Source organism: Pteropus medius, unplaced genomic scaffold (assembly GCF_902729225.1).
Source record: "Pteropus medius unplaced genomic scaffold, Ma_sr-lr_union100, whole genome shotgun sequence".
Taxonomy (NCBI): domain Eukaryota; kingdom Metazoa; phylum Chordata; class Mammalia; order Chiroptera; family Pteropodidae; genus Pteropus; species Pteropus medius.
The window spans coordinates 9229867-9257235 of record NW_024349796.1 but is presented as its reverse complement, the minus strand read 5'-3'; the positions used below and the strand labels follow the sequence as shown (position 1 = coordinate 9257235).

General features: G+C 38.3%; 1 protein-coding gene across 3 annotated transcripts; it reads left to right on the top strand.

Moving 5' to 3' along the window:
- The first annotated feature begins 1198 nt into the window (after window positions 1-1198).
- RGS13 (regulator of G protein signaling 13) lies at window positions 1199-25171 on the top strand. Of its 3 annotated transcripts, none has more exons than XM_039883355.1 (6): window positions 1199-1359; window positions 2689-2759; window positions 7577-7645; window positions 10848-10909; window positions 22804-22970; window positions 24062-25171. In XM_039883355.1, exons 3-6 carry the CDS (start codon window positions 7581-7583, stop codon window positions 24245-24247), a joined length of 480 nt encoding a protein of 159 aa, XP_039739289.1. In that variant the 5' UTR covers window positions 1199-1359; window positions 2689-2759; window positions 7577-7580; the 3' UTR covers window positions 24248-25171. The 3 variants fall into 3 exon arrangements, with proteins under 3 accessions (XP_039739289.1, XP_039739288.1, XP_039739287.1); XM_039883354.1 differs by having other exon boundaries at window positions 2689-2763; XM_039883353.1 differs by lacking the exons at window positions 1199-1359; window positions 2689-2759 and adding an exon at window positions 7084-7337.
- Window positions 25172-27369: the final 2198 nt, after the last annotated feature.

Here is a 27369-nt window from a genome sequence, read left to right as displayed (position 1 = left end):
GACCACCTTCTACCTGCCCATCTGTCACTCTTTACTCCATGACACCCAGTTTTCACTCCATAGGAAGATGCTGTTTTACTCCATCAAGCGGGCTGTGAAACTGACATTCACTCTGTTAAGCAGAGCACTGCTTCTAGAATCTTCCTGTCTGCTCCTTGCACCCACACCATGAGAAAGAAGAAATAATCCTAAATCCCAGGCACAGAGCCTAAAGAAACTCCCAGAGGTCCTGGGGTAGAGAAGGAACTGGATCACTAGGACCAGTGAAAATGAGTTCATTCAGCAGACAGCCTGGACCCTCCACGACTAACCCAAGCCCCACCCTTCACCTCCCACATTGTCTGATGTGCTTCGGACTTTATGGAGTTTGTCTGCCTTTTCCGGTCCCAAATTTATGAACCTCAAAATCATGACATACAAGTCAAGATAATCTTCTACCTCATTAAGCTCTCGAACACTTTAAAAAACACTCCATCAACCACATTCTGATCTTCTCTGCTGTTTTATTGTAGCATTCCTCATCCACCACCACTGTGTGTCTGTCTCTGTCTCTGTCTCTGTCTCTGTCTCTCTTCACTCACACACACACACACACACACACACACACACACACACTGTTAGACTGGACCTAGGACACGGGCATTAACAACTCTTACCACGGGCATTCATTAGTCCTCACTTGGCGTTCATATTTTAACAGGTATATCAGCAAACTGGAGAACAATGGGGAATCTAGAAGCGGCCCCATGAGAACCAGTTGAAGGAACTAGAAAGATCTGACGAGCAAGGAGGCCTCTTTAGACCCTTCAGCTATTATAAGTGCTTAGGAACTTGACCATTCCTTAGCAAAATGACAGACTGATTTTCATAATTTTCAATAATTTGACAGGAAGTGTTGGCAGGGATAGCCTACTTATTGGTATTCGGTTTTCTGTTATTTTTAAGGGAAATTTTATTTGATGCTATACATTTCTAAAACTAGAAAAATAAATTATTTTGGAAAATAAAGTTTGACTATTCACTGATGAGTTCATGGAGCTTCTGCTTCCCCTCATCTGATCACAATAGATGAGCTGATACTGTTAGAATCTCTTTATCAGCAGTACCCTGGAGTCCCACAGCTCTCTCTGCTTTCCATATTCAACAAAACTTCTCTTTGCATAGATACATGTATAAAAACAGAACATTCAGGCAGAGGCCCGTGTGCCATCGAAGGCAATTACAGAGACAGTAAAGTTCTTTTATGCCAGGAAAAATAAAAGGCTGGGTGTCTCACGAAAGTTGGGAATCTGATTTCAAAAGCGTCATGCAAAGAGGAAATAAAATCCAGCATGGTTGACTGTTCTTCAGGATATATTTGTAAGTATGAGGGTCTTTAAAATAGTTGATGTATAAAATAGTATTAGCTTGATGTAAATGACTAGTAGGTGTTTATTTCAACAGCAGGACTGCTAGAAGTGTTAGCAGGTTTCTTCTAAGGAAAATAAATGAGTAAATACATATGTTTGCCTGGCCCAGGGTTTCTATACCTAAAAAAAAAAAAAAAAAAAAAAAACCTTATAGTCACATATGCATAAACGAAGCTTCTAAACTGGGCAGTAAAGGAAATATTACAGTTTTAGAGCAAGAACAGTCTTCCATTTTATGGGGTTTCTGTGTGTACAGGTGTGTATATGTTAAGATAAAGATATATTATAAAATCAGATATTTCAGAATTGGTTTTTTTTTTTCCCCAAAAATCATGCACTACCAAATAATTAGTTCTATCATTTAATTAGCTGTACTGATTCCAGGTTGTGAGGTTTATAGGAAGCATTGTTAATCTTAATTTTACAGGATGTCTTCATTCTTAAATGCTATACCTAAGCTCAACTACACATAGTACTTGTGTTTTAAAAGGCAAGAGCTTTGTGTGAGATGGTAAACCAAACCTCATGGAAATATAAAATTGCTCTAGGTTTTTCTAAATTTTATGTGACATGCTACCTTACAATATAAAGAAACACACTTAAATACAAATATTACATAGGAATGGAAAGAAGGCATCAATTGCCTATCAGGATAGTAAAAATATGTAAATATGTGAAAAGGGTCAGTTTAAGAAAAAATCATTTCTTTTCATTTTACTTTGAGAAATGTTTCATTTTAATGCTAGAAGAGACTTGAATCTATTTCTGGCATAAAACATATCCAACTCAATTCACCACTAGTATATTTATAACCACTGTAAGAATTAGATTTGCTAGATGAAATGTACACTTTCTTTAAAATAATCAGGAAAAAACATTGGAGGAGAAAACATTATGAAGACCTAAATTTGTTCTAAAAACTCTATGCTTAGATTGTAAAATTTACCAAGAGGAATTTGAAAAATAAAAAAATAATAAAAAAGACAAATTCATGCATGATGTTAACATAAAAAAATTTAAAATATTTCTTGAAAAACAGTGGAAAATACCAGTTAAAAGTATAGAATTTTTATAATATAAATCCATAAAATTAATAAACTTCTAGGTGGGGAGTTAATAAATCTAAAATAGGGATAATCATAATTCGGTGCTTACAAAGTAAACAAACTATTTCAGATGTAAGGCAAGGTATTTATAGAAATCTTTGCCAAATATGCATTTTCCAGGAAGCACACAATAATCTTTGTTTTTGTCTGTTTCCGTTATTTTTTATTTTTAGGTCAATGGAATTTTTCCACATGCCATACTACCAACATGAGAAAAAAATGATTACTGCTGATTTAAAGCTAAGTGAGTTTCTCTCATTTAAATCAATTCTATATTATATCAGTTCAGGTAATTCTTTCACAGGGAATTCTCTTTTTGCCAAAGTAGAATTATAATTCTATGATATATTTGAGGCTAATATTTACTTTTTCTAGAAAATGACCACATATACTATAATTCCAAGGGTATAATTTAACTGAAAATGGTCTTAATTGGATTTAACTATAAACCAAATAAATGAGTTTATTAATAGGATATTTCAATCAAATTCTCGTCCTGAAAAACAATACTTTTAAAAAAAAATTAGAATTTACTCTTTTTGGAATTACCAAAAATATTTCTTAAAAGTTCTCAACTGCAAATGTAAAAGTGTTTCACTCTACCACTCTTTATTTTGGTATTATTAACCTATAGATGCAAATGTATATGGAATGACAAATACTGTTGAATGCAGGGTAGCAGACATTTCTTATTAAACCACCAGGTATGTTAGAAATTCTTTGTTTTCAGACTGTGAATTATATTTTCTTTGTTTTGCTAGATGAAATTTCAAAGGCCGGTTTTTCGCTTCTCATTTTAGAAGTATGAGAATTTTAATTTCTATTCCTTCATCTGCTTTCCATCTTCCAAAACTAGCTTGAAATATTGTTTTCTGTCTTTTTATAATTTCCTTTTTTCCTTCATATTAAAGCCTTATACGTTCCTTTACTATAATTTTGTCAGTGTTTTGGTGGAAAGAGGTAATAAACTCAGGGGCTCGATCTGTTCTATTGCCAGAAGCTGGGGCAAATATTTGTGAATTTGTCTCTTGGTTTCAATGTAAAATGCATTACACAACATGGGGAGTGTTCTGTGATACCCCAGCAAAATGCGGTCTATAGTGACAGTGAATCTAGTAGTAATCAAAGAAGGAAGTGCCAGCATGTGAGTGGACATTCAGTCCCAGAAATCTTAGAGGATGGGGTTCACAGAGCTGAACCCCAGCTACTAAGACAGCTCTCAACAAGGTGCATTTTGTAATGGACTAGAAAACCAGAGAACTTTGTAAAACAAGGCTGCTTTGTGATCTATTTATTCTATGAATAATACATCTTGTCCATAATTCCACTACTAATTTTTATTAATTATTGTTTTATGTCATTCTATTGGTAGTCCATCATTTAATAAATCTGTGGATGTTAGACTTGGAATACTAAACAAAATATAAACTACTTATATACGGTTATCAAATAGCATTTGAACATAACACATTAGGGAATCTATAGTAGGATAAATAAATCAGAAATATAAATGACATTATTTCTGCATATTATATATATATGTATATGTGTGTGTGTGTGTGTGTGTGTGTGTGTGTGTGTGTGTGTGTGTACATTTATATTACATTCTTTTCTAATGTCACTCAACTAATGACCAGCTTGCGCCAGAAATCTGCCTCTGAACAAGTCACATAGCTGAGTCCAGGGCTGCTGCTGGTCTGTACAGAGGCTTTGCTGAAATTTAACAAGGTAGTCTGTCTCCACGGATGAAGCCCCACCTGGAGACTCAGCTTGATGAAGGGAGTGTGGATAGATCTAGGCCTCTTCTCTCCTCCAGACCAGCATCTCTACAGAGGGGACAACCTGCATAGTTGTATGTAAGGGGACACTCTGGCTAGGCTGTCCCCTCATCCCTTCCTCCTTCGGCACTCAAGTATGCCCAAGCTCTTCTGACCCAACAAACCTTTCCCATGGCTCCATCACATCAATATGATACATGTACCCCAAAGTGTCTGAACTCCTATAGTAGATCCAGCTAATTCCAAAGCTGAGACTCCAGCTACCAATATGATGTGTGAACAATAGAAACCCAGGAACACAAACAAAAATGAAAAGAAGTTGAAATTTAAAAAGAGGAAGGAATGCGGCCTGGTGGTCCGTGTTTCCTGCACATACAAAAGAGCTTAGGAAATACCTCCCGAGTGACATGGTGCGAGAAGCTGAAGGAAGATCGGATTAACTGGAACAGAAAGTTTCTGCAAGCCTTTTTCTGATGTTCACAGTTCCATTTTAGAGAAAAGGAAATTGAGAATCTGAAAGTATAATTGCTATGCCCAAGATAACAGAGCTAAGAGCTTGAACTCAGGCACAAGTCTATCTGGCTTCAGGGAACAGAATTATTTTAATACGCCTCTCAGGGGCTGTAGGGACTCCCTGAACTCGGGCGCATCTGGGGATGACTCTGCCACTGCTGTCCTTCGGACCCTAGCAGGTGTTGCATACTAAGATGGCTCAGCCATAATCCCACAATCCCATTAAAGTCGTAAAAGAAAATTCAATAATTTGTAGACAGACAGGGATTTTAGTTACGGAAATTACCGCATGCATACAGAGCTCTAGTAGATCCAGCGAGGAGACAATGAGATATACAGACCATTCGGGTCGTCAGGAGGTAGGAGAAAAGTCAAGGCCTAGTGGAAGACGAGGACGAGTCGTTACACTGACAGAGAAGACATATGGAAAAGGAACTTGACCATTCTCCCGCTCAGGAGATAAGCAGAGAGCGGTTAGGCAGCCTGCTTCTCGGAGGCAGTCCCAGGGCTGAGGAACCTTAATGAAGCTCGGGGCCCAATGCCACACAGTATCCATTGTGGACAGCCAGTCCATGGGCAATTTCCTCGGCCTCAGTTATGTCAGCACTAATCATCTACAGTCAGCTGTATCTTTCCAGTAAAGGACTCTTTTTTTCATCACACTATTCTTCAAAGACCTCAATGAATTATTACTTCCAACAGAATAGAGCCCAACATTTAAGGCCATCCAGAATCTAACTGCACCCACAAACATATCCTTATAATAAACTCTTGTACTTAAACTTAGATTTAATCTATAATTGTAATCAAAAGACTCCTATTTTGATCCTTCCTGTGGATATATTTAACTACCTTGTCACTTGGTCATCTTCATGGCAGTGATTCATACAGAAAATGAAGTCCATCGACCACAGTGCCCGTCAGGTCTTATGCCCAAACCTGCGAACGTGCACAGAACTGCACCTATGCTTCCCCCACCCCTTCCAGTGACAAGGAGACAGTAACCTCTTCCTGTGCTTCCACTTCCTGTGCCTCTACTTCCTGTGCCTCCACTTCCTGTACCTCCACTTCCTGTGCTTCTACTTCTCCAGTGTCATAGCCCACACAGTCTAATTCCAGCTCCCGCTAAAGGTATCTCAGGAACATGGAATTCTACAGATTTTCGGTCTTTCCTCTATGTCTTCAATCTCTGTTCATGGCCACTCTTTGTCAACCTTAAGGTGTGTCACTCACATTGTAGGCCTTATGACATGAACGATGCACAGAGCACAGACCAGCACGGTCAAATGGCATAGTCCTACCTCTATGATACCATTCTGTCCACAGCTTTCATGAGAGAGACACAGAGAGAGGACAGAAGGGGTCCACTTGTCTACTGCCACCATCCCAATGTGAGCCTGTAACATCCCTCTCCTGGACTCCTGCAGTCACCTCCTAACCGGTCCCCCAGTTCCATCCTCGGCACACTGCAATCCTTTCTACTCAAAAAACCAGTCTCAAATGCTAACAGGTCTCTTCCATGTTTTAGAACCTTCAGTGACTGTCCTTACTATGAAGCGGACGGTGCTTGAGATCTAACCCGCTCTGCTTCAGGCTCTCTTCACAACACCTCTTACCACTTTCTTGCTGCAACAAACATTTTGAACATGATTATTGGTCTGATTGTAACTCGAGCCTTTTCTCTGAGCTCTCTTCCTGCCACACTCTAGAATCATGTGGTGACTGCATCCCTCTCATTTGTGTAACTAAGACACCACCTCTTGCCTCCTGAGCTTTGCCCTAAGCTCTCTCCCCTGCACTCAGCACATTCCTGCACATCCTGTAGGTTCCAACTCAGCGGTTACTTTATTGGGGTGCCTTCTCTAATCACCCCAAGTCTGGTTACGTTCTCTTCTTGTGTATTCTCACGGGTCCTCCTACTTCCTGTATCAAAGTCCCATCACATGAATTTTAACTGCTTGTTAAAACAGTGAAAACGGGAAGAGACAGGATCTATGTAGATCACTGGCAGCCAGCATTTGGCACATAACAAGTGTTCAACAGATGTTTCAAATGAATCAATAAAGACTGAGATAAAAACTCACTATTTATCCTCAATAATTCATTGTATGTAAGTGTGAATACATGTGTAGCAAAATATTTCCAACTCTCATTATAAACTGTGGATTTCATTATTCTTAACACGTTTTTGAGTTGTCGCAAAGTCCTATGTTAAAAATGACATGCATTGTTATATAAAGCCTGGGTTGAGTAGACTGTATTTGAATTTTAAAGTCAAAATTATACCTCCCAGAAAGAGGAGAACCATGTAAGCAACACTCTCTCAGAATTCAACCTTAAGGAGGCTTAGGTTTCATTTGGATATTTACATGTTATCTGGCTAATTACAAAGAGGAAAATTCTTGTTCAATACCAAGAGATCTTTCTAAAAATAAGAATCCAACGATGAATAAATTCACTGTTGTGGGCCTAAATGGAATGACCGTTTTTCAGATAGCTGTATTTTTTAAATGCCATGATTTGACAAACAGGTGGGACAGATGGGTTCTAAGGGCATCAACTCTAAGCATCTACCTTCCTATAAAATGTGTATGAGTCCTTTTATTCTCCTCTCTCCTCTCCACCTCCACCAATAATTATGTCCCATTAATGTCAAGAATTCATCTTTCTTTTTCCATGATTTATAAGTTTGTGTGCTCTTTAAAAATTGATGCTAACACAATTATTTTAAATGATTAAATTATACTAAGTGTATTCTGTATTTCTTTAGAAAAATGAACAGGCGGAATTGTTGGATCTGTAAGATGTGCAGAGATGAATCGAAGAGGTCCCCTTCAAAGTAAGTAACATTTAAAGTCTATGGCCATTATAGAGCACTTTATTACATGATAAATAGAAATATGTGTATTCAACTGCTATCTTAGTATATTTTGTTCAAAAAGTCAAATTTGCATTTACACATGAGTAATTTCCCCAGAAGAGCAATCATCTGTCACACTAAGGTTCCCTTTTCATTATTCATGGTTTACACTTGAGAATTCGGCATGTTAAATGTTTTTAGAGAGTCTGTTATGAATAAATATTCTTAGATTTAAAAAAAAAAAGGTTTTATATCATTTATGTTAAAATGAGATCCTTTGATCCAAAATATTTTCATGTTGAAATCCTCCATCTGCAATGTGCCAGGAACCTTGAACCTCAGTTGGAAGAGGTGAGACCAGGACGGGTGACCCGATGCTTACCAAGCTCCTAAGTCTCTTAGACATTGTAGCTCTCTGGGTAGGGACAGTAACTGTAGCAAAATGGAAAGTGTAATGTCTCTGAGAAGAGTAGCAGGCCAAGAGATTGGATTCACTCGCCTCAGAAAATTCCTAGGGCAAGGACCCCGTTAGCTGATCCATGAGTGCCTAACCTAGTGTGTGTGGAGACCTCGGTTCTGGCCACATCGCCCTGCTGTGGTCAGAGCTCCCAGCACCAAGTACCAACATGTCCCCAAATGCTTACAAGTGGGGAGAGGAGACAGTGAGCCCCAAAGCTCAGCATGTTGAATGGCAGGTCGTGGCTGCTGCACGCACGAGCACGTGCAAGGAGGAAAGTGAAGTGGGCTAACTGGGGAATGGCTCCTTCTCTTCTGCTGAGGACCCCTGTAGCGCATCACTGGCAGGGCCCCCGTTTCTTTCTACCGGCCTTGTGGATTCACCAAGGGGAAGGGAAGACCAAGGAAAGAGAATTCGCATTCGTGGCAAGCTGCTAGATAACTGTCATGTGATAGGTGCTTTACATTTACAACCTAATTTGATTTCATGACACGGCTTTTGTGAGATAGATATTATTATCCCCATTTTATGGATAGTAAAACTGAGGCTTGGAGACTTTAATCAAAACCCAAAGCAATTCAGAGCAGCACTGGATTTAGAAGCCAGGACTGTCCAGCTCCAATCTCTCTTTTCATCCCTCTTTCCATCATGATGCCTCTGACTGTTTGCAGATCTGCTCATTACTCACTGTCTATTTGTCCAGAAGAAAGGAGGGGACATAAAAGTGCAGAACTTTTATTAGGAATCTGAGTGGGTGAGGGGATGACGGTATTTAGAATAATTCTGATAAAAGCCCCAGGATAGCCATGGGACAGTGAGAAACGTGTGAGATACTAAGAAAAAATTTCAAGCAAAAATGAGGTTAAACCAAAAACAAATTTCATTTCATAACTTGTCCCCAACTATAATTACTCCAATTATTGTCTTTCTCCACAAATCTCATGGATCTTAGGTGTAAAGGAATTCTCTTGCCAACAATTACCAACACCAACTTTTAAGCCAACCAAAGACAGTGATGGCATCTTCACCCATGTTGTAGATTTTATTCTATCCTAAATTATAGCAATGGGTGGAATGGACAGACATGCAATACACCTTGCCGGGAACTTTTTATTTCACCAAATTGAAAAGGTTATTTTAGGTTACCGTTTTTCAAGTTCTAATAAGAGAAAAGAACAATGAGTCAGACACCATTTCATGGAAATGTTTTTCTGAAAGCAAGCCTCCCAGCAGTACACTGTTAAGCCTCAGTACTGATGCAAATAGTCCTTCTAAAAATGACAAGAGCCATCTAAATTTTTAGAAAACAAAAGATATTTGACCTTTTTTAGGACTCCCAATATTTTTCCATGTTCTAGGTTTTTTTTAACCTCTTTTACTAATCTTCCTTTATTATATTAGGTACCTGCTAATGCTGATGCCTGTTCCTTCAACACTAATTATTGGGCTAAGTACACCAGATATAGCCAATGGAAAGTGCTTGCTTGTATCTATAGCTGTCTTTCATTAAGTGCAGTTATTGAATACAGGAAACCTAAGAATGTATCATAAACTGAATGGCGATGAACACATCGTATATTTTAAAGGAGGGAAAATAAGATAATTTATATGTAAGCAGACATCGTCACTTGCCAATTCATCTCAAAAGCCTGCCAATATGAACAGAAATGAAGCCTCAGAGCCAGTATCTTTCACAGATATTTTCTAAATGGTAGATGCTTTTTTAAAATACTGTTTAGGTCAAATGTAACGATGTGTTATTCACAGTAATAAAATTAAAACCCTTAACATATAAAAAATTATAGCCAATAATAGACTGAGAAAATAGCTATACATAATAGACATGTGGTAACTATATTATGTGAATGTATGCAAATAGGTTTTGTGGGTAAATGCTAAAATTCCAGTAGATAAATGGGCAGACACTTTGCTGGTGGTGGCAATACACAATGCATAACCCTTTTAAAGGTGACTCGAAGATTTGTTCCAAGAACCTTAAAAATGTACTTCTTCTGACCTACTTTGATTCTGCTTCTGCTAATCTCCTAAGGAATTACCCTAACTGGATAGGCAAGCTTTAATCACATTAGGGCTAGATTTGGTTTTTGTGGTGAAAAATAAGAAATCAAATACTCATTGAGAATAATTATGCAAACCATGGAATGCCCCTTTGTAGATACTCCACAGTCACCATAAATGATAGAGAGTATCATTGATTATAAATTATAACTCTAAATTACAACACTATAAATGGTTATTAAGACAACTGTGAAGACATCTGAGAAGGTCATTATAATAATATACACACGTCCACGCATACACATAAAGTATACACACGCACACAAACACGCATCCAGAGTATGATTACTTCTTGGTTAAAACATACTAACATGCACAGAACAAAAATACTAAAAAGAAAATCAAAATATTGATAGTAGTAATTTGGGAATCAGGAGATAATAAGGCTATAGTTCTTTAACTTTTTAAAAATGTATTTTACCATATTTTCAAGTTTATACTACTTTTATAATTTTATAATTTTAAGCTTTTAGGAAGTAAAATTATAATGTAATATATCACAGGAATATAAACTTCTAACCAAAACCAAACACAAATGGAGTGTGATTATATTTTGGTGTTATTTTCAAGATAGTCTATTTTTGCTTAGTTCAGCAAAACCAAGAATATTTTAATACAATAAGCACCTTTTGTTTCTTTTCAAAGCCTTACTTTGGAGGAGATGTTACAGTGGGCCCAGTCTTTTGAAAAGTTGATGGCTACAAAATGTGAGTATGATGTATATGCCATCTTTAAATAACTAGTCTGTTTCACTTTTAAGGGAAAAAAGAAAAAAGGAGATGATGAATGCATGCACTTCTCACAGCATTCTAAATGGCAACTGCCACATTTAAAAAAGGAAAACCTGAAAATAGTTTGTCGTGTCAACGATCATGACTTTCTTGGTGTTAATTAAAACAAGATTAGTCACTGTGAATATTTATTCTTCACAAGTACATGTGTAAAATCCCTTGGAAAATATGCTTAAATAGTAACACATACTGAAATACACTGCTTTAGCGTAGCCTTCTAAAGTTAAATTTTTAAAAAATATTAACAATTTGCTTTTCTTAGTGCCTTCGAAAGTAAGAATAAATTTGAGTCTCAATGCTATAAAACTCCTCAACATTTGCTACTAACTTGATCGGTGTCTCATTGAAGTGGGGCTTTATACAGTTGTATATTAGTAGCAGTACTCAGAAGTACAAGTGCAAGGTCACAGCAATGGATATGAGGGCAATAGCGTCACAGTCGCAGTGCCAGAAATATGAAGGAGTATGTGCATTCACATGAGCAATCAGCTGTGTTTGGGGTAGGCAACCGGGAAATTGTAGAAAATGATAAATACCAAAACTCGGGTACAGGAAAAAAAAATGTAGTGGAGACTCAAAGAAAACTCTCATTTTTGCTAAATTTGGCACCTTTTTTTAATGGAATTTGTTCCCATTAATCATTGTTAATATTTGTTCCCAAATGTTTGCTAACTGTTGCCTAGAGACTTCTTTTCATTTGAGACTCCCTGCTATCTCTCTGTGAGTGTGTCTTCCATTTACACCTGTGGACTGAGGAAGGGGAGTTAGTGCTACCTGATGGTTTAATTAGTGGGATGTGTGGGTGGTTAATCTGGATAGGATTCTTCCTGCACCCCCTGAGGTTGTCATGCTCCTGGGGCACCACTGTTCCCCTTGACTCAAGGGCCCTTCCAGGTCTGGTGACAGCTGTCACACCTGGCCAAGAGCAATGAATGGCAAGGGTGTGGCTGCTCCTACAGAAACACCTTAATCATTCTGGCAAGTACTTCACGGCCCCTCCCGAGTGCTGGCATCCACACCTCCTGCTGTGGGTCACCACCTGAGTGCCAGTCTTCTGGAGCAGGCCTTTCTGATAAGCATTTGAAACCCCTTATTTCTGATAAGCATGTGGAAACTTCTTTGCCACAACCATTCCTGTCTTTCACTTTTCAGTCTGTGATCTAGTTTGCTGGCATGATCATGAATATTTAGAAATACTTTTTTTTTTTTTTTGGCCAATTTTAGGGCACTGGAATTGGAGAAAGAGACAAAAGTATATGTTAGTCAGGTATATTAATTGACCCTCTGCTAATAATTTGGATTCAGGTCCCAATCCCCTGTAATCCAAGCTTTGCAACACTGCCAGATGAGTCTCCCACTTGGAGTTTTATATTCTACATCTATAAGATGAGAATAATATCACTTATCTTCTCAGTATTATTGTGCAGGTTAAATATAAACCCTCCTAGCTCAGTGCCTGGTGCAGGTTAGGCACACAACAACTGGTAATTATTTTTATTAGTATTAAAGTTCATGTCTCTATCATTCCTTGTTCTCTGCTGCCCACCAAGAAATCCAAAACCTCCATCATGGTATTCGGGCTCCACCCCCTAACCTAATATACTTCCTAAAGTTTACATCCAGCTCTGCCCCATCACGTACCACGCTGGCCCTTCTGCCCACATGACTCCCGCTCCACTGTCTGCATCCATGAACCACCCACTCCCGGCTTTTGTGCAAAGCCCTCTCTATCTCCTCTGTCTACTCCGCCCATCCTTAAAAGTAAAACCCAACTTCCACCTTTTCCATGAAATATTTTTCCTCTTCCTTCTATTTATTAGTATCATTATTTATTCTAATTACAGTTATTTTGTGTATTGGATGTTTTCCGCCACTGCTTTCTCACTAGATTGTGAATTCCTTAAGAGCTAGATCATCTTTCATTCACCATTTATCCCTCCCTCCCAGAGACTTAAAACATGCACTGTAACAAATGGACATTCAGTAAAAGTTCAGGGAATAAATACAAGACAAATATTGGTAAGGGAAGATCAAAACACTGAGCCATACTATGTAAGAGTTTCTGTGCCAGTCCTAGAGGTCTGATAAACAAAGTGAATACAGGTAATTACTCGGTAATGATCTCAAGAAGGAGCTTAGTTAGAATTAGCAATTTAGAGATTTAGTGTCATGAGAATAAGCAAAGTCTACAGAGGAAGAAGCATACTACTCTTCGTGAAAACCAGCAAAAACAGGGTAAGAATCTTACCAGAAATTAGATTACCGTGAAACTCACGTGAAAATTCAACAATCACATAATAAAAAGGTGACTAAACGAATCGTTCTGTGGACCATGTAATCAGGAAGATAACTAAGGATGCAAACATTAAATGAGCCAGAGAACAAAGTGTGTTTGCATTAACTAAGGGTATTAGCAAAACGTGCCCTCTAGCTGAGGTGTGCGAATGCCTCCTTCTACACAGATTAAAAGCCTCCTTCGAAGAACATGTGGTTCAGAAAGCCACACAGGGATGGCACATATTAGGCAGGAACTGGTTTAGGAGCCATTAAGGAACAGCCATCACAATACAGTTAAATTCAGCTTTCCATGGGAAAGGAAGATCCAAGAAAATCATGAATTTAAGAACAGAACCATGACAAAGTTAAGACGTTAGTTAGATATTAAGTATGCCAGTAACCTAGAGGCATTCTAGATGTTATTTAATGATACACTGACAAACAAGCTAATTTTTTAAAAAACAATCTCTATCCTTGCTTGATATATATTCAATAATTATTAAGCACTTCTTGGGTACCAGGACATGTGCTTTAAAAAAAAAAAAAATCCCATGTGTCCATGTGATACATAAAATAATAGAAAAAAAACAGATTTTTCAAAAACTGAAACTCTCCCAGAAAAGAACAGGGAAGGTAGAAATGGTGATTGAAGTGATCTATAGTAACACCAAAGGCAAGGCACAGGCGCACTTTTTAAAAATAACAGCCTTTGACAAAAGTTTTCACCAAAGACTGCATAATGAACTGACTAGCAGATATGTATATATTTATTTTTTCTTTTTTTTTAGCTTCTAGAGTAAAGATGGTTTTAGGAAGTCGCATCTTTCCCTTGAAGCGTCTACTGTTACATGGCACAAGCAGAAGGATGCTCTAGACATAGAAAGAAAAACGTCTACGCACACACTTTTTTTACGTACAATTCTTTGCAAGCTCCTAGCAGGACACCTAAAGTGCGGCTTGTGACCATAGTAATGTGTGTATGTAAAGTGCCAGGTGTGCCAGGCTGAGAATCAGAGGGCTGTGCAGGGCGCCCAAAGAACTGCTAAGAACAAAACGAAAAAAATTCTTTGCGTTTTAGCTGATACGTAGTGCAGGGGGACCTAAGAACAGAGAAACACCCATTGAGTTCTTACTGTATACAAAGTAGGGAACTCTGTCCTGCAGGGAGTGGTAGGGGGTGTGTCCAAAAGATGGCACAGTGTTTTCCTGAAGGCATCTACAATCAAAGAAAGATAAGACATCCGTGCACTCCGAACAGTGTGGGAACAGCCGTAGAGAAGGGAGACGAGGCGCAGCGGGGCCCGTGGCACAGGTCTCGTGTGTACGTGCTGAGGGGGGAAGCGAGGTGGGGATGGATGGCAGGCCTCTCAAAGGGCGAATTTTGAGCTGGGACTTCAATGACTCAGACTGTTGCAAAATGATAAGGGGATCTGACCGGCGGTGTTTTAAAGATAGGAATCTGTTTGAGAAGAAGCAAGCACAGCCAAGAGAAATGAGTTTTCTTTCAAGGAAGAAATGGAATGCAAAGGATTCCTCAGGATTTGATGTAAAAAACTGGTCTCATTTAAAAGCCTCCAAAATAAAGTAAAGTAGAAAGTACCCTGCAAAATTTCCAAGTTGACAGATAATAGAAAGTCCTCTACAACAGAATTAAATTATTTTCAAACAGACATAAAAGTAGTAGTAAGTTTTTTAATGAATCAGAAAAAAATGTCCGAGCTATTAGTCATCTCTTCATAAAAATGCATGAGAATTACTAAAGATTTTTCCTGGAATGATGGAGACTCAAAATACAGCACAGCTCTCCCAAAATATCATCAAAGTATTAGGCATTCACCAAGATGAAAAATGGGGAAAAAAAAATCCCATGGGTATTTCTGATGGCTAAACCTAGTAGAACTCTATTCTGATGACTAAACTTAGTAGAACTTAAAAAAAAAAATGATACAGAAACACATGCATTTGAAATGACAAGGAGACTGGCAATCACCTGAAACCCAAGTGTTCTTCGTACTGGAAAGGTCAATACTAAAAAATAATCAAAATCAAAATCTATAATGCCAGAAAAAAATACAGAAGGCTCATCAACATAGTTATTGGCCAAATCTCAAAAGATAAGAATACAGATTGCCCACCGATATCGGAGTAAAAAATATTTAATATAAACAAAAAAATTGTTCAGTAATAAGCTGCAATTCCCTTTAATGGTCCATTCAGTCGTGTCATGTGTGTCTGGCTGACTGGGACATTGGGGTGAAAGAGGCAGACAAGGTCACTATGTGCTCTTGTGCTCCTGAGGGAGGAGACACACAACAAAGCAGATTACCTAATAAAGTAATTCCAGAAAGTTGCACTTTGAAGAATGTAAAGCAAGGCGATGTGACAAAGAAGAGCAGGTGTAAGAGGACAATTGGGTTGTTTGATTAGAGAATAGAAGAGAAACTACGAGCAAAGACAAAAGCTTTCTGGGGCCTGAGGACAGAGTGGCCCCAGGAGGGGAACATCGCGTGCAAAGGCCCTGAGATATGAGTGGGGTTATGTCTTAAAATAACTGAAAGAAGTTAACATGGCAAGAGCATAGGGCCTACTGGCCATGCGAGTGGCCTTAAACTGCAGAGTGACGAGAGTCAACGTGCTTTTACATGATCCCTCTGGTTCTCTTCTGAAGAATAAAAGCAGAGTGACCAGTGAGAAGGTTGTTGCAAAAATCCAGATAAGACTGGACTCAGTAGGGAAGACTGAGCCTGGAGTCATTAGCAAATAGACCCCAATCAAAGGCAGAGGCTATGAGATCACCCAGGGGGACAGCTCAGGAAGAGGAAAGCAGAGACACAGAGATGGAGCTTAGGCACACGCAAATATTTCTAAATTTGGAGAAGAGAGACAGCCATCAAAAGAGACACGAAAAGTCATCAGGTGAGTTGAGGGTGACCAAAACTCTACGTCATCATGAAAGGCAAACGAGATTGTGGTGGCAAGCACGAGAAAGGAAGAAGCTGATGACACACAAGAGAGTGGGGACAATTTTAAGACCAACAGAAAAATGCAAAAGGAATGGAGAAAGCCAAGTTAGATAGGAGCCAAAAAAGACCTAGTCGGCCCAAAAGGGAACAGGGGCACGTCCCTCTCCAGAGGGATGTCAGGAAGGGCAGGCACCAGTGGAGGTAGGATGGTCGATTTGGAGGAGGGTGATGAGAGAATCTCCCCCTGATGAAATCTCCATTCTCAGCCAAGTCTGAGGCAAGATCATCTGCAGAGACCTGAGAAGATGTGCTGGCATTTTTCAAAGGGAGAACATAATATTTTCTGGAGATTTGGAGAGCCTACTGATACTCCGGAAGGGCAGTAGGATGAGTGCAGGATGTGGACTGCCCAGTTAAGTTCCTCAGTGATGATTCTAAGTGAGCAGCACAGAGGTGTATATTTCTGTGGCCCATCGCAGATGCAGAGCAGACATACAGCGAAGCCGTTCTGGACAGCCGAGGGTTCTGAATCACACAGACTCTGTATCAGTGTTTTAATTTTGATCCAAATCATCCTTGCACGTACTCTATACTTTCCTCCCTGCTAAATGGTCACAATCACCTGTAGACAGCCTTGCCGATGAATAGCACAAGATTTCAGAGCTGAAGGTGACAAGGACTGGCCACACAGACGCACTGCCTCTGCTGGCCGGGGCTTCTTCCTCATTGTAATGCCACCAAGTGGACATTAGAAGTTACTGAGAGATACTGTTGTACTCTCATGTGCATCCTGATCCCAGAGGCAGAGCGTTCTCTCAGCCCCCTTCATCTGGGAGAGATTCTGTGCTGCTCTATATGGACTGGCAGCTCCCTAAACTAGCATCTGTTCTAACCTCCGCCAACCACTGCTGTTGCCATGGTTCCCTTCACCACCCTCACGTTACCCACACGCCATGCCTCAGCTTTTTCCACTCAGCACGTTTTTCTTCGTTATTTCTTGTGCACATCTTCACCTTGCAGAGAAAAAAATATATATATATAAGAGATACATATATATATACATATATATATATATATACATATATAGCAAAACCTGGCCTTTTAGAAACCTCACTGTTCAATTAGGACTTGTGTGTGTGTGTACATGTTGCTCTCGGAAAACCAAAAAGAAACAGCATGCCCAGTTTACCCTGTGGACTTCAGTGATCCCTGGATGCTGAATAACTGGGGCCCACTTTTCAAAACCTATGGCGAGTCACCTTACAATACAGAAGCACGAGGGATCTAAAAGCGTGGGCCAACAAGCATTCATGCATTCAGTACCTGCCATACGTCAGGCTGTGAGCAGGCACTGGACACCTGAAAATGAATAAAATGCAGTCCTAATTCTCAGAGCGTGTGCAGGTCAGTGGGAGAGTAACAGAAGTAAACCAATAAATATAGTAGACTGTGATACAGAGTGAGACATAATTAAGATAAATGTGCACTCGGTGCTCTTTCTCAATTGACAGGGACCTGGAGGGTTCAGAGAAACATTTCCAGAAACTGAGATACCTAAGCTGAGTCTTAGGTCAGGGCATAAAGCCTGACACACAGAAGGAACTCATCTATAACATGAGGCTAACACAGTGCTGGACCAGAAACAGGCTCAAACAGAGACTGTGTCCAAAAGTGACAAGGGACAAGGCTGAAGAGCACTGTATCCTAATGGGCCCTGTAGACACTGGCTTTCATCATTAGGGCAATGAGAAAATATTCAAAGGTTATAAATCAAGGATCATGGCCAAATTTTTATTTTAGAGATTTTTCTCTTAATAAACATGCAGAAAGGATTGAAAGCAGGGACAGATAAATGAACTGAGTTTTTTTCAGATTAGATGGTTAACAAATGCTCCTCAAAAACCATAAACAAAAAAAAATACGTAAAAAGAGAAAAGAAGATAATGCAATAAATATAACAGGTCATGTCTCTCATACACAAAGAGATTTGGAAACTTAAGAAAACACTAACAATGCAAAAGAAAAATGGACCAAGATTCAAAATTCACAGAAAGAAAAGAAATGGTCAGTAAGAAAGAAAAAAATATTTAAGCATTAAGATTTTTAAAATACAAATTTAAATAATTACAAGTCACTAATTTAACCCCATCGGACTGGAAAAGACGGGGTGAGTAGATACTTTAATACTACTGTTAGTGATGAAAAATAATGAAAATATTCTGGAAGCAATTTCACAGTAGATGTCAAGAGTCTCCAAAAATATTACATTGTCAATCTAGCAATCCACTTCTTTAAATTCATTCTAACATAATAATTAGAGATGCAAACATTTATAAGCCAAAATGTTCAATGTAGGATAATCTGTAATAGAACAAGGAGAACAATCTAAATATGAAATAATAGTAGGGCAGCTACATAGCCCTGCAATGGGCTATTAAATGCAAAAAAAGAGAAAGGGTTTGCTACATGATATTAAGTATTTGTACTGTACGGCTTTCACAGTACAAAGCCGATAAGGTAATTTGTATGTGCAACCTGCATTTGTGTAGATGAATTAATACTAGTTAGGTAGGCCGCTAAACATGAACAAAAGATTAACAGAATTAAAGGAAATATACAAAATCATTAACAATGGTTATTATCTTTATTAGAAGTTTTCTGTATTAAAAAAGAAAAAACATAGTTCTTTAAGCTACTTTTATAATAATAAAGCAAAAAAAAGTTCGGAGAAAAACCAGAAATAATTAATATCACAGAAGCCAAATCAGAGAATTTCAATAAAGCAGAAGATTTACTTTAAATTTTCAAGCAGGCTGGGAGATTTATGGAATTCATTATCCTCAGTGATGCAGATGGAAAGCACAATAAATTTAAAATTGTTTTTGACACATTTCTGCTGGAAGACTGTGGCATAGCTCAGCTTTAGGATTCTAATGCATGTGGTGAGCCTCGCCGCCCTGCAGAAAACCACCCTGGAAGAGATGGGCCACTATTTGACTCAGACCAGAGGAATGTCATCTTTCCTTTCTGCATCGAGATACTGGCGTATTATCACCTCGTGTGTCATAGGAACACTAATTTCAGTGACTAGTTTTAAAAGCACAGGCTAGAGAGTCCCAAAGGCACGACTCTCATTCTTCAAGGAAAAAGCCTACGCTATGTACAGCATAAACTACTTTTTCCATTTCCTCAATTTAATGACAAATTCTGTTGTTCACCCCTATTCACTCAGCTTAAGCAGAATCATGGTCTCCTGAGTGTAAGGGTCGGGAAGGAGCACCATTTAAAACTTCAGAATGGGCCGCATTGCCTGATTTGGAAAAAGAGTTTTTTTCCAACCTCATAACTTACTTGTTGTGTGAGTCAACTAGAAATTCTGGACTGAGCAATTCAGTTCCGGGTTTAATAATTACTGAGATTCCTGGAACACTTTTAAACATACATGATCTCAGCTGCTAACTTGGCTAATTTACACACATTAGTCTAACGAAGGCAAAATGCTGTACAACATGCCAACCACGCGAGCACTTACTCTACACACCAGGATCATGTCTGCTATGTCAGAGAGGTTCGTGGTCCAGGCCAGCATTCACTGTGTTACATGCAGTGACACGTGACATTAGCATCCCAGTAATTTGCAACCAGGGAGGTTCCTTTCATAGTTTTGTGACACAAAGACTGGGGTCAGCTCTGGCTCCGTTCTAGGTCTTCATTCTGACTTCAGGCTAAAGACGCAGCTCTTTCCAGAACTAGTGCCTCTCCTGGCAGGGGTGGGAGCAATGACAAGACCACCTGGAGGGCCCTTAAACCCCCCGCGCAACATGCGTGGCACTTTGTATATATTTCATTGGCAAACACAAGTCCAATAATGGACAAAACTGATATAAATTTGACATGAAAGTCTAATCCTCCTATGAGAAAGGCAAGCAATGACTGAGAACAACCCTACAACCCCCCACACCCAGTATCTATATAAAAACATAGCTTGCAATGCATAGACGGCTTCATTAGCAAAGGATCCGGGTACATTGAAAAATGTTGAGCAATTTGGCATGATCAGGAGGGAAGTTAGAGAAGGCAGACATAGACGCAGGCTGGTTCTAGAATGAGAATCTCTAAACATTTTATTATACAATTAAGCTAAACATAAACTTAAACAGAAATCCAGAATACTCTATCAATTTGTTTCCAGATCATCTCCCTTCCCCTACTCAGCCATCCACTCAATTCATCCAAGTAGCCTGGTGGCTAACTCTCATTCCAGGATCTGTAGGTTTTATCCAATATCTCATTTGTTCCTGCTACATGGCTCATTTATTTATTTAAGGGTCCTTATTTTCTGTTCCTGATGAAGTACTCAGTCAAAATCGCTCTGAATACAAAGTATGTCAAACTGCTTTTTTTTTTCTTAAATAGAACTCTGTTTCTTTCAATACACACTGCAAATAATTGGCTTCCAGCTTTACTTGTTAGGCCAGAAATGATTTGCCTGTTCATCCAGCTATTTCTCTAAAGGGAGCGCCAATTCCTACATCTGTATTCTCTGACCTCAGCTTTCTGTGCCTGTGATGAGGCAAGGCACATCTTAAAGTTACTTTGGTAGGAAAATGAATTTCTCGATTGCAATCTAAGTTAAAATATATTCCTCTATTGGGTAGGGATATCTAATCTGTGTTGTTTCCTACCTTACGTTTATATATGATCCACCCACATCTTGTCTTCCCTCTCATCTCAAGTGATCTTCCTATGAACCATCTCCTGCCCAATGTCATAAAGGCTACATACACTTGCTCATGTGATAACAATGAGCCATACTCGAATTGTGTATATTCCTAGAATGGCACATTTCTTACAGACTGCCAGATATCTCCAATTCTACTGCCTCTTTAGAAGCGATCTGTCTCTATTTGAGCTTTTCTTTTGGATATAAAACATCTTAATTATTATCTTTATCACTGCTGAAAGATCCAGTAGAAGTTAAGGAGTCAAGGAACCTGGCTTTCTAGTGCTAGAAAACTTGATCTAATCTCTTACATGAAGGTCTAAGAAGATTGATTTTAGTCACCATTGCCATTCCATCTGATTATCATTATTTCTTGTAACAGTTAATAATACTGACCAAGATATTAGTCATCAAAATCCATGGCTTAGTCATATATTCAATGGGCCTACACACATATTTCTATTACCATCAATTGAAAGTTATGTTTTATCATTTGGGAATTCACTTTCTCAGAGCTGCCAAAAGACTTCTTCGTCAACAAAAGAAATTTAATATTCATCTCAAGAGTGTTCGTCTTGAATCCGGGGAATGGTTGGTCCTCCCAAAGATTTATATTAATGCATTAGATTTGTGAGAGCTTGCCTATCCCTCTTCTTCAAACTCTAGCACCTACAAAATAGTGCCTCAGTTGGAAAAGCTCCTCTCACATGTTTGTCCTCATCTTCCCACTCCAGAAAGGCAGTTTAAGACCAGAGCTGGCATCTCTGGCATCAAGTGGCATTTGATAGTTGTGCTGCATGTACCCACTGTAATTTTCTAGATTTTGAGATAGTTTCCAACACCTCATCTGAATTCTATTCTTTGCTCGGTCCTTCATTTCTTATTTGAACCGTAAACCATGAATTTTTTATCTATCCATGTTCTCCTGCTCTCATTGGATATTGAGAAACACCCCAGGCTGTACAACCTAATCAGTTTATCACGTCTACGTGGCTTGGCTTTTTCCTTCCAAACTTAACCTGTATAGTTAGAATCTAAACCTAACTCTTACCCTCCTGGTCAGCCCTCCGGGTTGGCCTACAGTCTTAGATTTTTCATGTCAGTTTTAGGCTCAAAGCTCTATCTACTGACCCAAAGTTAAGTCCTATTTCTGGATCCCTGTGACCTTTCCCATCCTGGAACCAGCCTCTCCAGTGAGCATTTGCTCTGTGACTCAGAATAAAACAATGAAGGGATGACCACACCACTGTTGGGCATTACCAAAACATGCCTCAATGCGGTACATCTATACAACAGAATACCATTAGCCATAAGAATGAAATATTGCTATTTGTGACAACATGGATGGATCTTGATAGTATCGTACTGAGGGAAATAAGTCAGACAAAAAAGGACAAGAACTATATGATTTCACTTATATAAGGGATAGGAAACAGAAAGTAACAAAACAAACAAATTCATAGACACAGACAACAGTATGCTGGTTACCAGAGGGGATGGAGGTGGCCGGAGGATGAAGAGGGTCAAGGGGGTGAAACATATTGTGACAGAATGAGATGGGACTTCGGGTGGTGAGCACACAATGCAGTATACAGATGATGTATTATAGAACTGTACACTTGAAACTTATCTAATGCTATTAACCAATGTCGCCCCAATAAATACAATTTTAAAAAACACTCTTCCGGTGTACACATCTAAGTGTGATGTGGTGTGCGTGTGTGTGTCACTGTATAATATTCACAGCTTTGATTCAGACTTTATTTTTAAATTGCATTAAATATTTTTTCAGATTTTTTAAGTGATTTTAACCAATCAAAATAAATGGATTTCTCTCTTTCTTTTAGATGGTCCAGTAGTCTATTCAGCATACTTAAAAATGGAGCACAGCGATGAGAATATCAAATTCTGGATGGCATGTGAAAACTATAAGAAAATTGCTTCACGAAGGAGCAGAATTTCTAAGGCAAAGAAGCTTTATAAGATTTACATCCAGCCACAGTCTCCTAGAGAGGTAACCACCTGACAGTGACAGCAAATGGAAACCGAGGTGTTAATACCTGTCGAGCACACATATGCACCAGACTTTTACACCCAGTATCTCCCATAATGCTATAAGGTCTGTATCGTTAACCTGGTTTTACAAGTGAGAAACCTGAGAATATGAGAAGTTAACTAACTTGTACAGTTTCACACGGAAAGTTAGGATTCAAAGTGAAGTCTACCTGGCTCTGAAGCCTATCCTTATCAAATTATTTTAGTTCTCAGGAAAGTTATTAACAAAGTCCCTCCAAGAAGAACTGGCGTTTTTAGAAGGAATAAGATACCTTCGACAGGCATGTTGACCTCCCTGCTGGTACTGGGCAAAGTCTGCCACCGCACCAGAGCTCACTGCCCACCTGAGTTAAAACCAGCAAGTTCAGCAAGCATTCACACTGCTGTCACTGCCAGTCATCTACGACCGTCTCGAGAAAGGAGTCGGGAGTGAAACAGAACACCGAGACTCCGCCTGGTGGAGAGAGAATGAAGAATGACAATTCCCTCCAGGGAAAAGGGGTGGGGACCGGTGTACGGGATTCCTATTCACCCACGACAGTCCTGCCGAAGTGGTTGGTTCCTCAAAACTCGTGTTCGAAACATACTTGGTTTATGGAAATCGCCACTTCTCGCCTCCATTTCTCCACTTCCCTTCACCTTCTTCCCATTTCAGGGCATATTCAGTTAAATCAACACTCGTGACTATCAAGAAAGATATAGTTTAAAATAGCACCTATTTCCCTTTTTTTCCTTACAAAAGAATGCCACCGCATAAACTTCCTTGTTTGTAGACTTGGCTGACAAGCCACTTACAATCTACTAAGTAAGCAGTGGTTGCAGAGATTTCCCTGGTCTTGGGCCTCATGGTATTTTTATCCAGATGTGGAGGTGGATGTTTACTTTTTAAAAAGCAAAGAGTTTATCTCCTATATCTTTGAGATATCTATGAAACTGCAAACAAAATAACCCTATTCCACTGGAAGGTGGGGGGGGTGGGGACAAATGAAACCTTCCTGTTATATGTTCATCTTTAATTACTGATGCTCTACATGTGATTTCGCCTTTCAGATCAACATTGACAGCTCGACAAGAGAAAACATCTGCAGGAATATTCAAGAACCCACTCAAACATGTTTTGAAGAGGCTCAAAGAATTGTGTATATGCACATGGAGAGAGACTCCTACCCCAGATTCCTAAAGTCGGAAATGTACCAGAAACTTCTGAAGACTATTCAGTCCAGCAGCAATTCCTGACGGCCACTCAGAAGTTAAAATTGAAGATGGTATATTGAAAGACTGACTGTGTTCTTTTAATTAAAAAAAAAAAAAAATCACACATGCAATGAGAAACAGAGTAGAAATGGCATAGGAGAAATCAAAAGATAAATTGATTTCTAGTTCACAAAGAGAAACAGATCCCAAAAGGGATGGACTTGACACCTCTTACCACATGAACAACAGAGTTTTAGCATGCTCTGCAGCTCAGCGAACACATAAGGAAAAGGAAGGTCTTGCTCCACGACACCAATATTACAAGGTTCTGACTGTACACATCAACTAATGCATGTTTTCTCATTAATGAAATTTTGTTGTCATGGTGTACTGACTAGCCTATAAAAGTTGTAGCTATGTGAGTTGTATCTCTAGCGTGACTGTATTCTCTCCTGCTCTAAATAATGTTAGTTAATAGACAAATTTGGTACCTATGGTGTAGTCAACTGTGTTATATCACGAACTGTATCAAAATGATGTGTTCTTGAGAGATATTTCATGTGAAATTTTCTTATTATGTTCATAACTGAACTTCTATATTTCATATATCTCCTACAGGTGAAAAATTCCTGAAGATTCTAAGCTATTAAAAATGTATGAATTTCTTCACTTATTTCTATACTTTTATTGCGATAAGGGTAGAAAATTTGGTTCCTATACTTTGAGATCATTTTCCTCACACTGTGAATTAAACATGATCCTGATAATCAATAAACCAAATAGATATAAATTAAAAACTTACAAATATGTGTTTTTTCAAAGATACAACAAAGTTATTTTTCCAGTTAAAGACTGTTTTTATCTGTCCTATCATAGCAACTTCTTAGAATTGGCCAGAAGATTCCAGAAGAAAGAACTCATGTCTACTTCAGCTTGTTTAGCACAAAGATAGGATAAATGCTCCATACAAAGGGATAAATATCTACACTTTTGATAAAGAACAAAATACCTAAAATATTTAATATCATTTTTCCAAAGAATTAACTTTAGAAAAATTTTGTTCAAGATCTTTAGTTTTATGTGAAAAGTGTTTTTTAAGTCTTGAATTTAACCGAAATATCATTACTATTTTTAAATGCCTAGGAAACTATGCTGTACCACATGAAAATGAATATTAACTGGAATTCTTCTCATTAAACAAAGGATTATTATAACAGAATAAATATTTGGGGGTTCATTCATTTCTGAAAAAGAAAATTAGCTGTGCGAAAGAATATTTTTGTTAAAAAGTACATGGTTGATTAATATACTCTTAGTTAAGTAAAAGGTGTTGCCACAATATTCCAATTTTACCTAAATCATTGAATTTTATTTACTTTTTCTTAAAAATGCCAGTATATGAATACAGGTTGAAGTCTTATATACCTGAACTAGATGATGATCTCCAGCTACAATAAACCAGAAAAAAAACATTTTTTTGCACATGTTTCAAAGAGTCTCCTCATCTCACTCCATCAGCCAATGAGTATATTTATGGGCAGGTAGGAAAGTTTACACGCACGTGGACATAATACACATGGTCTAGCAGCGTCAGAATTCCTTGGACCCTTCTCATTCAAATGGTACTAAACTGGCCAAACACTGATAGAACTAATAAATGAAATTAGAAAAGCCAGCATTCCTTACTACTTATTGCTCCCCTTGTATTCAACATAGGGTACCTCTGGAACATTCAGTTGTGCTTATGCACTGATTCTACCTCCCATATACAGTCCCTCTGCTCAGCTTTCTAAGCACCTTTACTTCATGTTGGGTAAACAAGGTGCCACATGGTGACATGAAACAAAAGGCTTTGGGGTGAGGTACAAAGCCATCGGGTTAGTGCATGTTCGCTCATCTGATGTCCTCGTACCTTTAGTACCAGTCAGCCTCAGTTTCCTCTCCTATAAAATAACAATGTGGGACAGCTAACTCAGTGATCCGCATGCAGTGCATGTCTTGTTACATCTCGTTCCTCCAAAAACTGATGTTATCGTGAAGAAGTAGATAATAAACTACTTATTTTGTGTTTAACACTGGTTAAGGCAGTTCTGAATTTTTTAACTGAAAAACAGAATTTAAACTTAAAGTGCTATCTGTTCAAGAATTCTACATGGAAATATGTTTCATGCTACTGACAATTAAATTGGTTTTCAGATCATTTTAACTTAATAATATCCTAAATCTTATTTATTGTTCTTAGACTATTTTTATATTAATATTTTATTATAACAATTTAAAAATTGATAATATTTATCAAATGGCTACAAAGATGTGCCCACAATAACACATTCTTACATATTTGTTTTATCCATAGTACTTTGAGATTAATTCATTAAAAACATATTGTTAGATTTCTGATATCATAATCCAGATGTATTTATGATTTTCTTCTATTTTTAGACAAATATTTTCAAACTCTGATGATGTACAAGATAAGCCTTCATTGTCTCTGCATAAAAATAAAGTCTTATCTTCAAAAGGAGATAGTGACAGAGGTTTGCACAATTCAGATTCAAGCATCTTGGCAGAGATGAATACTTTCCTATTTATAATTCATCAGTCACACTATCATTTCATCAACTACAAAGGGCTTTTTACCAATTTTGGAATAAAAGAGATACATGAGGCTTTCTTCAAAGACATAATGAGGTGTGATTTGAAAGAAATCATAAGATCCCACTGCTCAAAATATCTTCCCTATCTCTAGGACATGAAATTCCCATCACCGGGCAAAGAAAATGAAAAATGGCATCTGAATTCATGTTTTAAGTGAGGAGTGAAACCTAGTGCTGAACTTCACCTGCTGCTGAGCAGAAAGCAGGACTTGGGAAAATAGGATTCACACAGGTAGAATGGCATAAGAAAAGAGGCTGAAAGAAGAAAGATATTAGAGTAACTAGAGGTCACCAGATCCCAAATAGGATGTGGACATTTGAGGGAAAATGAAAACAAATTGCTTATTAAAATCTCTCTATGCTCTTAACAGAAAACCAAAGTGGAAGAGGGTGCTTTCTTTAAAAAGCAAGTATTCAAAATTGCTTATTATATAATATAGTTCAGTAGAAAAATGAATAGCCTTCCTATAAAAGAGTGTTAAATTCCTCAGCAAACAGTATTGATAG

Excerpts from the sequence above, each read along its gene's own strand:
- RGS13 (XM_039883353.1), top strand. The coding sequence starts at position 7,252 with ATGAATAAATTCACTGTTGTGGGCCTAAATGGAATGACCGTTTTTCAG. Across the intron at positions 7,646-10,847 it reads TCGAAGAGGTCCCCTTCAAA|CCTTACTTTGGAGGAGATGT; the intron begins GTAAGTAACATT and ends TTCTTTTCAAAG. Across the intron at positions 10,910-22,803 it reads AAAGTTGATGGCTACAAAAT|ATGGTCCAGTAGTCTATTCA; the intron begins GTGAGTATGATG and ends TCTTTCTTTTAG.